Source organism: Melampsora larici-populina, assembly GCF_000204055.1.
Source record: "Melampsora larici-populina 98AG31 unplaced genomic scaffold MELLAscaffold_24, whole genome shotgun sequence".
In the NCBI taxonomy this organism is placed as follows: Eukaryota; Fungi; Basidiomycota; class Pucciniomycetes; order Pucciniales; family Melampsoraceae; genus Melampsora; species Melampsora laricis-populina.
The window spans coordinates 686,536-699,283 of record NW_006768788.1 but is presented as its reverse complement, the minus strand read 5'-3'; the positions used below and the strand labels follow the sequence as shown (position 1 = coordinate 699,283).

General features: G+C 42.0%; 2 protein-coding genes across 2 annotated transcripts; one reads left to right on the top strand and one right to left on the bottom strand.

Moving 5' to 3' along the window:
* Window positions 1–5,735: 5,735 nt before the first annotated feature.
* Window positions 5,736–6,640, top strand: MELLADRAFT_72153 (uncharacterized protein; the record flags this gene model as incomplete). The annotated part of the gene is made up of 5 exons (XM_007411306.1): window positions 5,736–5,794; window positions 5,868–5,909; window positions 6,004–6,069; window positions 6,162–6,270; window positions 6,343–6,640. 5 exons carry the CDS (start codon window positions 5,792–5,794, stop codon window positions 6,522–6,524), a joined length of 402 nt encoding a protein of 133 aa, XP_007411368.1.
* Window positions 6,641–8,610: 1,970 nt separating this feature from the next.
* On the bottom strand, window positions 8,611–9,281 carry MELLADRAFT_29046 (uncharacterized protein; the record flags this gene model as incomplete). The annotated part of the gene is made up of 2 exons (XM_007411221.1): window positions 8,611–9,024; window positions 9,144–9,281. Coding segments are annotated over 2 exons (552 nt in total), but the record flags the coding sequence as incomplete, so codon positions are not given.
* Window positions 9,282–12,748: the final 3,467 nt, after the last annotated feature.

Genomic DNA, 12,748 nt, shown 5'->3' with positions numbered 1-12,748 from the left:
CTTTGTTTTCATCACTAAACTCAACTCAGTCGCTCGCTGCTTCTTGCATCCTGGAAACGTGTCTATCAATCGTGGCCAACCCATTGCTGATCTGTAGGAAAAAGGTACACTTTTTTTACTTCAATTCCTCCCATTTGTCTCTTCAGTGCAATTAATTGAACTTACTGATGACCCCCAATATCATTTCTAGGTATCCTTCTACAATACATACCACCATACTTTCCCAAGTTGAACCCTATCAATTTTGGATTCAATGTGTCAAAGTTTGTTGTCTCGAGATCACAAGTTTTAGTTACGAGGTCAAATCCAGTCGAACGGAATTTTGTATCATCATTGTGGTTATCAGATATTTGAAGAGGAGCTTGTTTGTTTGTATTAGATGAATTGTAGTTAGAGAAGATTGTCATCGTATAGGAATTAGAAACAAGGAATTATAGATAAGATTGGCGTGAAACTGAAATCGTTTCAATCTTCTTCAAAGGATCACAAGCAAAGCGATCGATTTTGATCTTGTTCGTGAAATCAGTCTCTAGATTACACAAGAGAGCTGAGATTTTTCACAATCTTTTCTGTAGGAGCATACGAAGGTTGATTGGTTTTGACCGAGCAAAATCAATCGATTCTTGGATGTGGAATGTCTTCAAAAAATGAGATCGTTGTTAATCTTGACTTCAAACCCGATGAGATCTTAGGTTTTATTTCATAAGATATTTGAGATTGTTCTCAAGTCGCGATCATAGGATTTCCTTGTAGGAGAATCAATCAGGAATTGATTGGTTTTGATATTGGTCATAACCAGTCGATGTTTCTGATGATCTTGCTTACCTTGAAAAGTCACTCACATTTGAGATATCTTTCATGAGATATCCAATTGTTATTCAGCATAGCTTGGCACCGGACAAGTTGAGGATATTAGGATACATCTCATTCAACTTGCCTTTTCTCTCACATTAGCACAGCAGTTGTGAGCTCCGTAAAAACTTCATCATCATTTCTTTTTTTGATTTGTTAACAAATGCTCGTTATGATCAATCCAACAATTCAAAACCTTCTTGAAAGAGTGTGGGAAGAAAGAGCTGGTGAGGTGATGGTGAGACAAAGCTAGGCAAGACGATCACGGATATCAGACTGTGTTGTGAGGATGGTCATCTGAATCAAACAATACGAAAAGTTTGTTAGAAAGCACACCAATAGATAATAAAGAAGAGATATATTTTAATGTAACTCGTAAAGTGACTTACCAAGAGTTTGACAACGTCATCTTGCAAGAGTGTGCAAAGAAAGAGGTCAAGGTGATGGGGAACTAGAGCCTAGAGATGGGTGATGGATCAGCGGAATAGTAGGGAGGTCGCACCAGAGCCGACAGGACCAGACAGCACCCCCAAAATCCTTCTCTCTGCTGCGTTGTGACTGCTGCGGCAAAATCTGGGTCTGATTCTGTTTTATTTTTTCTCGATCGGACCAAGCTTTTTAGCAAAAGTAATATATATGACCCGGAAAACCAATTCGGTAACCTAAACTGCAACGAAACAGATATACATATTTTGACATTTATATGTAAAATTTGTACAAATTCTCCAAAACGACTTTTTGTCGTTTTTTTTTATGAAAACCAACTAATATCTATTGATTCTCTTTCATCTCGAAGTATCACTTTGTCTTTTTTCGTACTTCACCGAAAACAATCATTTTTTTTTTGTTTTTTTCTTTCTCATCACAAATAACTTCAACTCTTCACTACCTCAACCTTGCTCACTCAGTTAAATCAATCAATCAATCTGGTCAACCTCATATCCCCTCTCATCGAAACTCAAAGTCGACTTCAGAATATCCTTCAAGCCACTTTCATCTTAAAAAAAACTTCCTTCAACTGTTATTTATCATTTCATTCAATCGATTCATTACATTACCTTTACCTTTTCAATCTCGGCATGCCGGCGTCCACCAACATATCACAATCAGTTGAAGACAGTCCGATTGTTTCAACACCCTCATCCAAGTGCGAATGGACCAGTGACCAAGAATCGAAAATGATCGAACATCTTATAAAAACTCATAGGAACAATAAAAGTAATAAAGGCTTTTCAAAAGCAACTTGGGCATTGATTGCAACTGAATTGAAGGGTACTGAAGGCGCGACTAAAAAAAAGACTGGTGAGATGGTACATGGTCATTATAATGTGGTAAGTCTTTTGCTTTTGTCTCTTTCTTTCTACTGTATATTAATTGTATCTTTGTTTCAAATTAAGCTTAACAAACGGTACAAAGATGCGAGCGATTTGTTGAAGAAAAGCGGTGCCGGATGGAACCCCGAAACGAATATGGTCGAGCTCAGTTCCGACATCTGGAACGAGATGGCCAAAGTACCAGTATGCCCAGCTCATTCTTACCTTCATACCTTCTTTCTTGTCTGATTGCTAATGCTGTGACTTTCTCATCCCAGTCAGGAACTAACAAGCGTTTAGGTTGGTTCAGAAGGAACCCCTTCCCGCTTTATGAATCAGTTGGTGTGCTCGTCGATCCTGGGATGGCCAAGGGAACTGGGAAGGTCAATTCTTTTGCTCCTGCCGAGGAAGCTGTTGGAGAAGGTGAAAAAGATAAGGATGATGATACTTCAAGTGGCAAATCAATGAGCCATGATGGGAGTCAACTTGGGAGTTTAGATGAATCTCGACTTCAGCGTGCTATCGAATCCAATGAAGAAACACCAGCACCTACCAGCACTTCTCAAGATCTTCCCAAGAATAAATTCATGAAGAATAAGAGATCCAAACACAATCGATCACCAGAAATCGATTCAAAAGTCAAAGTTCATAAACCTTTTCAAAAACGACAACGCAAGACTGCGGCTCAAGCTGGTGAAGACTTTATAGATGGAATTGGCTCGATTTCAGACAAATTTATTAGTCACATGGCCAACGATAATTTAGCTTCTGGAAGTTCGACTCAACCTTACGACTTTCTCACCACTGCTACTCGGGGATTACGCAAGCTCGGTTTAAGTCAAGATGAACTGTACAAATCAATGGAAATGTTAAAGAAAGATGTTGACTATGCCAAAATGTTTGTTGGTCTTGAAGAAAAGGATTTACAACTTGGCTGGATCAGAGGAAAGTTAGCAGGTGATCAAAATTAAATCGATTCAATTCAATAACTTTTTAATCACTTTTTCCATACATAAGTTTATCTTTTACTTTGGTCAAAGTCGAGTCGCATATATCTTAAAATAAATATTCAATAATTAAAGGTTTTTTTAAATACATTTGTAATTTCATAAGGCTTATGAGGTTCTTAATTGTTCTGTAATAACAAAGCCTGCTGATTGCTCAAGTTGTAATTGACTCTTGATTGAGTTTATATAAATACTAAAACATGAAAATATTTCGTCTTTATCAAGTTTCTAAAACACCTAAAACATGAGGGCATTAAGTATGATGTGAGTTTGTAATAAATGATAATAAATGTTTAATAACTTGCTAAGCGTCTAAGCAAAAATCGAAAAACAAATGAGTATCTTAATTCACATTCCACGAGCAGTTCGTTGTTGGCGATAAGTTCTCCACATTGCTTTAGCAATCTTCGTTCTCAACTTTCCTGCTTCAGTTGACTCTTCAGGAGTGTTTCCAACAGCGTGTAACTCCTCTTGATTGACTCGAGGTTGATAGTTTTCATCAAATTCCCCATTAAATTGCTCATCATTACTATCGACTGTTCTGATGAAATTATGTATAAAAGCCATTAGTAGTATTAATCTTGCTTGAATCAGTATTGGATAGTGAGAACCTTCTCCCATCACTTTAAATCTTTGCTTTGTTACACCAAATATTCTTTCGATATAGTTCCTTAAAGCTGCATGTCGTTTGTTATACAGTTCCTGATAAGTTCGAGGTCTGTAGAGTACAAAAACATCAGTTTGCGCTATTCAATAAAAGAGGTTTGGTGGCGTACTCAGAGTTATCGCCGGAAAATTCACGAAGATGATATCGCACCCCTCGAAAAGGGGTTTGACAAGTCAGACTCAATGCAAAGCCAGCATCGCCCAAAACATACTTACCAGCCGGGATGGTAAGATTTCTTTCGCGTGCATCATCCCAGAGTTTACTATCCGCCACACTACCTTCCCAGCCAGCTAGAATATACGTAAAACATAAGCTGAAATTACAAGCCGCCAGTACATTTTGAGTTATATTGCCTTTTCGATTGAAATATGGCTTGGCGTCAAGTGGCGATACATGAACTGGCATATGCGTTCCATCAACTGCCCCCACGCAATTCTTGAAATAGGGGTACCAATCGGGGTTATTACGGATGGATGCTGACATCGGAGTATCCTGTTGAGGGAGGATGATGTAAGAATGGATCAATTGGGTATTTTTGGTGATATCCTGAGTTAAGTTGTTGATGATCCTGTAAAGACACAATCATCAGTCTTTGAAATGAATAATATAAATGATTTAATGGATTCACTTTGAAACCGTGTCAGCAGATCTTTGGAAGCGTTGGTTAAGCTTCGTATTTGATAGCCCGGTGATGAGGAAGTAAAGTAAAAGAGCTAATTGCTCTGTGCTGGTAACGTATCTGGAATCAGCAAGTGATCCAGATTCCTCGAGCCTTTCTCTCAATCCCACAAAAACCTCCTTTTTCATTCCCATATTTTCGTAGAAAACCTTTTCGTGCCCGGTCAGTAACTCATCAATCCACATCTGGCCAGAAAGGATTGATCTGATCCTTGGATTTTTTATTATAGTTGGCTTCAAGATTGTGTTGTAGTAGAATCTAGCGGATTCCATCAGGATTAAGTGATTGAAGAATATAATTTGGCGACGTCGATGTCTCCGGCGCTGAAGAGCTCGAGTATGATCCATTTTTTAATGAGGTTATATTAAATTTGTTCTATTACATCTACAAGCGGCGGGAAGGGTTCATTACAAAAAGAAAGAGTGAGCTCATCAAGTCGATGAGCTCGGTGACCTTGTTTACCGAACAACAAATGATCATTTCATCGTTGAATGATCATCATCTTCACTTTGATTCGGTTACCGAAGGTTTTCAAGGATCACAGCTTTACATATACATACACGGTGAGAATATTTCTCACCGTGATGTAAAAATCATATATGTAACTTTTTTCGGGTTTTGTTACCGAAGTGGGTGGTACGTAAGGACCAAATGCAACAAGAGCACCTTATTTAGGGATAAGAGGACTAATTACAACATGCACATGTAAAGGTGTCAATACGATCATAGGTGTTGCAGAGAAATAAGATGTCTTGGACATCCACAACCATTCTCGACCTGTAACCAATGTGAACATCCGAGTCAGCAATCCAGACAAAGCGTAAGTTAGGAAGGATGGTTGGTCGCAAGAAGCTCAGACATATGCTTGTCAATATTTACAAATCTACCTTTCCTGTCCGCATGCGGACAAGGATCAGAAAGTGAAGAAATACTTTGACATCATCGCTTGGAAAATAATTTGATGAGGGCCGAGGGTATTTGAGGGAGGTTCAAATTGCTTACCGGCTGATTGGATCCATGACGTCGTGGTGGGTGTGGAGTGATGTATAAGGCACTGGTTTGCAAACTTTATAGATGTAACTTCAAGCTTAACCTAACGTGATGAGAGAACAATAATGATGCTGTGGGCGCGCGGCACCACTGCTGCGCCCTTATGTAATCCCATGGAGCACCGCCTCATACCCATATCGTCAACCCTTCAGCCTCCCACGTCTCGCGGCCACCCATTCCGAAACCCTCATCCCATCAACTTTGTCCCCTCTCCTAAATCGAAATGGTGAGCGTGGTGTGAACTTTATCCCGGCAGAGCCGCTTTGCGTAGCTAACCTTGACCATGCTCTATAATTCAGGAAAACGCTTCTTCCGCCGATCTACAATGGCTTCTCCTACGGGTGTGTACAATTCAGAGTCACTCAGCTTTCATGGAAATTCAATTCGCAACCCACAAATCCTGACGAAAGTCCGGTCATATTTTCTCATCGTCAGGGATGGAACTCCAAGATGGTCTCGCGAGGTGGCATCACATTCAGTCGTGAAGCTGGTAACCTCAAGGTGAGTCACTCTGCTTCTCGTGACCTCTTTTTGACAAAACCTCACCTGGACTCGGTTTGCTGATAATGAGTACCTTTCTATGCCTCCAATAGAACTACCACTCCTACCGATACTCCGGATTGGCTCAGCCCAAGCCTTTGTCCATCACTGCCGCCCCCAAAGGCGGTGTCCTCTATTCCACCAAGAAGGAAGGTGCCAACCGTAAGTCATCGGCAAAAAGTAGCGGCTTGTTACGTTAATCATCGTGCTCATTCATCTGAGATCGCTCTACAGCTCGACACCTCACTTCTGCCCGTAAGACTGTTCGAGCCAGGGGCGCTTGCATTGCTCCACGGAAAGCTGCTGGAAAAGCTGCCAAGATCGCCAACAGCTACCGACCTGATCTCGTCAAGGCTGCTGTCATCCGAGCAGCCCGAATCGCCGAGACTACCCGAAAAACCCCTAAGTCTGCTTAAATCATGTTATAATATGTTATGCAACACTCGACTTGGTCGCTTCCACACAAGTTTCAAGCCTATGGTTTTCAGGTCCTTCAGTCATTTATGTGAAATCAGACAACATTGCTTTATTCCGATGTCGTGACCCCCCTGAATCTCCTGACAAATGCCCACTCATCATCTTTGCTTGGGTATGCAACTCCAGCTTATGCAGTGAATTATTCCAATATCTTTGACCAAATCGTTTATACTACCGAACTCTGCCGCTGCGAGTGTGTGACAAAGAACCAATTTATCAGGGTGCTGGGCGGAGGCAGTTCTCATTGAGGATCGAATCATCAATTGATTTTTTGAATGTGTGTTTTTGAGGTATATTTGCAAGAATTCATCAGATAACCAAGTTGGATAATTTCAATTCTGTCTGTGATCACATTTTTTTCTGTAAAGTGCAGTCACCACTAAAGTAACATGATCAGATCGCACCTTTGTTTACATATTCTGTGAAGACGTATTTGGAGCTGCAGTACCCGTTGGTGATTTCATGGTTACCTTGATGCAACGATGGTTGATGCTCTGAGTCTTATGCACTGACTCGATAACTCAAGTCTGTAGCGGCTAGCCAAGATCGGACCTTTGCGGCAGTGTACTTTATAGGTTCAGTTAAGCGTGCAGCTAAAAAAATCTACACTTTCATCACCAGGTGGGTGTGACCCTGAACCACGCATCCAGGGTGCACACCTTTGTTTGTGTGAATCGACTTTGGTTAGGATGTGGGGGTGCAATCCTTTTTTCCCCAGTTGCAAACTCGACACAGTGTATGGTACTGAGGTCATACCTGGGGAGGGCATTTCCCATCAATATGTAAAGCTGGGTAGCATCCCAGCCAGTGGGATCAGTCTTTGTCCTGAGGCCACTTTTTGCATCATAAGCAAGATATATAGTGTTTGCAGCTTTCCTCGAGCTGAAAGTGTGCCTCATGAACTCAGAGTGTCTAGGTGCACCTGAGAAAAGGTGAGTGTACGGACTCATCTGGACCTATACAACCCTGATTCTACCAAGGTGTGCCATTGGGTCTAATTCCTTCTTGTGTTCAAATATTATTATCCCCATCCAATGACTCTTTGCCTTGCCATTGCTAGGAGCAAGCATTTCCAACCACTTCTTCAATTCTTCACTCTGATTTCTTCATGTCGAACTGTGTTCTATACTAGCTCTTGAGAGAATCAGTCTTGTATATATCCACACGCAATCATACAAACCCAACCATGTTCATATTTGATACCTTGAACAATGAGCCAGTCAACTCTTTCCATGGGCTGCCTATGACTGACTATTCATGTTACTTGTCAACAGCATTCTCAGAGTCAAGTGCTTTTCTCTGAGCCAACAAGCTTGGAGTCAATCTTTAATCTCAATGGAATTGGATTTGTGAAATTTTCTAGCTGTAGCTAAGTTTTGATTGGGCAACTCGAGAAATTCAGGGATCACAAAATGGCAGCGACCATCAAAGGATGGCCTGCTGATCAAGAGCAGAAGTTGTCGTTATATTGTAAAAAAAAATTGTGATACCAACCAGCTCAGTTCCTCAAGTCTATTGAATTATAATATTCACCGAGATTCTACCCGTGCCAAAGCTGAACCACCATCACCTGCCTTCTTTGTCATGAATAGATCAAGATTGTCGGAAACTAAGAATCAGATGGATGGGGTAGTGGGGGGGCATTCTGTATATATTGTTTGTTCAACGTGATACAGCGCCGTGGTTATGCCATGTTTTGGTCACAGACTGTCATAAAGTTCAGACCAGCTTCCGAGGAGCCTTCAGGCCAAAGGTTAACAAATCCCTACCCTGCACTCATGTATTCTGTGTATGTCACTTGAAGAACGGGTGATTGAAAGTGTGTGGGATAAGGGGTCTAGACAGCAAAATGAATTGGCAAGCATTTCATGTAGCATTTCCAGTCAACACAAGCACGTTTTTTACATCTTCCTGTTCAAGTTATATTCCTCATCTACCCAATTTCATATTCAAAAAAAACAAAAAGTATACGTTCGTCATCACGTAAAACACTGATAAGCTTCGTTATGATCAAGGTCCGTTGTTGGTGACTCCTAAGTCGTTGAGTTTTCCTGTGGCGAGATCGTAAACCCAACCGTGAACGCTGACTGCTTGACCACGAGCCCAAGCTTTCTTCAATACCGAGTGATTCACCACGTTAGAGACTTGAGCGCAGACATTAGAGTGCACAATCGTACTGAGTTCGACGCCTGGTGTTTTTTCGAGATGCTTTGCCGCGATGGCTCGAATGGGTTCGATCCATTTGGCGATGGCTTGTTCTCCGATATCATCGGTCGTAGATACTGGTTTGGTTTGGGCTACAGATAGGGCTGCTGCGCAGCCTCCGCATTTCTCGTGGCCTACTACGACTACATGCGATACTTTTAGGTGGTTAACCGCATAAGCGAGAGCAGCGGTGGCAGAGGTATCATCCGGGGTAAAAAGATTCGCCACGTTTCGCTGGGCGAAGTCGAAAAGAGGCGCATTAGTTTGGAACATTCATATGATCACACATCGGGAGCGATGCAAGCAAGGCAGTATTGACTTCAAGGCGAGATGCAGTCGAGCAAGGGGCTTACATGTACGAACACTTCCCCTAACCCAGCACGGATGACTTGGCCTTCAGGAACACGCGAATCGGAGCATCCGAGCCAAAAGACGCTAGGGCTTTGGCCTTCAGCACAACGAGCTAGGACATCCGGATCGGTGGAAGCCACAAATTTCTCATTACGGTCGAGGAAGTGGCAGAGCGTAGGCGAGCTAGGACGATTGTTGGCCATGGTTTCTATCAGTTTGTCAAGCGCTGGAAATGAGCTTAAGGTAGTGGTGTTGAAAGAACGCGAGGATGACCGATTGAAGGGCAGAGTCGGAGTACTAGGGATGGAGTGGGGAGAGGGCCGAAAGTGAGGGTATTTGAACTTCGTGGCGATCAATGATAGCCGAGACATGAGAGTATAGACGAGCTGCGGCTGCGGAAGTGTGGATGCTCCGATCAGTACGGAATTGCCAAGTGTTCAGGTGTTCCCTATAATCTACGAGAAAAGAACTATGCCCCAAACAATTGGATGTGATGGGTGAATGAATGCGGAGAAAGAGAAAATGCTGAAAATGCTTTAGCTCGCTTGGTCAGGCACACGTCGTGCTCAAAATGCGGTGAAAAGCTTGGCACCTTTTGTGAACCGATTCTCATGGCCGAGCACCATGTATACGGGCTGAGCCTGGCTGAGCTGGAGCTGGAGTCTGGTCATCGGACCGGGTGTGGCTGCGAGACCACTCGATCACCACTAGCCGGCCTTGGTATGGACTGTTCTTTGGGCGGCACTGTTGCTGAGCTTGACAAGAAAGCTGTGAGGTTGCAATGCTCAAACAATTTGGCTATGGGAATCGGGATGTACAAAAACAGCACAATGTTATTCCCGTGGCCCTTGAAGCCAGACTGATATTCATTCTGCTCTAGAATGCCCCACCCATATCTACAAATATCATGCTAGTCAATTGGCACTGGAGTGCTTCAAAACAAAATTGTGAGTTTGTCCATTATCATATGTAGTCAATTTTCATATTGCAGCTAATGGAAAATCGACTCCATACACGAGTCAAGTCATCGCCAAGACTCATCAGCTAGCCCGATCATTCCGCATTATAAAGTTTCAAATACAACGCTAGGCCAAAGGTATGTACATAGAGATAGTCTTTGTACCTTGCCTTTGAAAATTTGCCATTGCAAAGTATGGTTTTTGCAAGGATTGAACCTTGCCCTGGAGCTGCCACATCTTCAGCCACATAAAATGGCGCTCACAACAGAAATTTGTTGCCAAGATGGACAAGTAGTCCTGAGCCATTGAAGCAAGGACCAGGAAGGACTTCTCATGTTTCTGAGAAAGATCTAAAGTTGTATTAGTAATCATCTCATGATGAAATGCAGAAACAATCAGGCTCACCCTCCACCAGTCCAAAGGTTTCTCATCTTGCAAAATCCCAAACTTTCCTGACAGGTAATTGGCACAGGGGCAAAAATAAACGCTTACATTGGGGTGAGCATTGATATTTTCTTGTTTTTTTAACCTTTGTTCAATTATGATTCCAAATTCTTTCCGTTTTCTTCCTGTTTTCTTCCTGCTTGTCAGCTGATTACATGATCAACAGGAACTAAGTGGAAGAACTAGGCCTTCCTTAAGCTTCATTCCTTAGCAAAGAATCTTGAGGGAGGGCTGGCCCATGTGCTCATGCTTCATCTCAGCCCCTCAGCTGTTCCTCAGCTGCATGCCTTAGATCCTGCTGATCCGGGATGTTGGACAAGGTTCTGAGCTGTTCTGAATATACAGTGACTCATGAGCTGATTCCGATGACTCTTCTGAGAGACTGAGCTTAAAGAATGCTCATCCAAGATGGGAATGAGCATTCTCCATCAATTTTGAGCAAAACTTGAGCAAAACAGCCTGATCACCTGAGCACTACCAAGATTGTGAATTGAAGGAATCTGAAAGAAAAACAATCTTTTTTTATAGAATTCAGGAAAGTGTACAATGCTCACCTGTACATGTGAGTATCAATTTTGGTCCCTGTGTGGTGAGCTCATGCTTGTATTTCAGAGGCAGCTGTAAATGTGTCAAACTTGTCAATGGTGGTAGGTGATGTTGTATCCTGAACTATTGGATCTGTGGTGGCTTTGGCTTTCCAGTCAATCATCCGCTCTTCAAAGACCATGAATAGAGTCATGAGCTGAATTACTTGCATGTGTATCAAAATCTTGAATAAACTTCAATTGTCTTCAAGGATTGAGGATGGTGGACTGGCAATGATGATGATTTTGTTTTCTAAAGCCTTGTCCTGGTACTTCTGGAGCCAGGATAGCATCTTGTCAATTTCATGGTTGATACTAAGGAAGGTGATGTTATGCTTGACACTTTTTGTGTTTCTTCTTGATGTGTAGGTCTTTGGCAAGGGCTTTGCATCGTGGGGAGACGTCACCCTACATTAAAAAGGTGGGTTCTTCAAACACCTGATTTACAACAGCTCAGTCAAAGTTCATATGGATATATATTGTGATATATATGTATAGATACTTATTACTTACCTCAAGGACCAAATTCAATGTCTCAACTGGATCCCACTCCTTGTCACATAGAGAAATACCACAACAGTACTTGTTGCTTTTTCAATCCTGTGAAGCCAAGGCATTGAGGATCTAATCAAACAATTTTCTATCAGTATTAATGGAAAGAAATTTCTTGCCTCTTCCCCTTCACAAGCCCTACACCAACTGTAAGCCTCAACATTCCAACTCACACCATACCCCACAGTTAGCACCCAAAGTCCTCGGCCTTTTGCTTTGGAAGCAAACTAATTCCTTCTTGTTGCACTGGAACATGACATTCATAGAAGTTCATCAACCTACAAATGGACAAAATAGTCCTGATCAAGTTGGATATGTTGGTTGTGATGTGAATCTCACTGAACTCACCTTGTGAACACTATGTGCAATATTGTCAGCCAATGGTATTGTGTCCTCTAGTGAAGAGTCTTCTGGTAGTCCATTTGCTTCAGAAGCGTTGGGTAGCAAATTCCCTTGATCTTTGTCCAAATCTTCAGATTTTTCAACTTCAAGTGATACCTCATCATTGTGGTCAATCACCTAAATTGATGGGATAAGAACCAACCGGTGTGGTTTGGTGGTTGGTTTTGGATGACCAGCACTGATTGCAAGGGTTTTGAGTCCATGGCACACCGTGAGGGCAAGTTTGTGACAGAAATACTTCACGTGGATCTTTGTGGGTGACCAGTTGAGCAGTGATTCACATTCCGTGAAAAGATGTGCCATTGGTTTGTTGGATGACCCAGAATTGGTAGTCTGGCCAATCATTTGAGTGTTTTCAAGTCAGAACTCCAGAACTTGAGAAGCAGATCATAATACTAAATATAAATAGGAAATACTCACCTTCTTATGTAGATCATGCCTGATGAGATTTTGGTCAACTGGCCTAGCTAGAAGGTCACCACAATGATGCCACATAACCCACTTCAATATCAGATGCATAGTATTATAATTCCGGTCATCTCATATTGCTAAGTCCTTAGAGGTAATCATGTGAGCATCATGGAACATGTGATCTGTTTCAAGACCTTTTGAATGCTCCCAGTATATCAGTCTATTGGCTGAATTTTGGAGTAGATTAAAAATTCT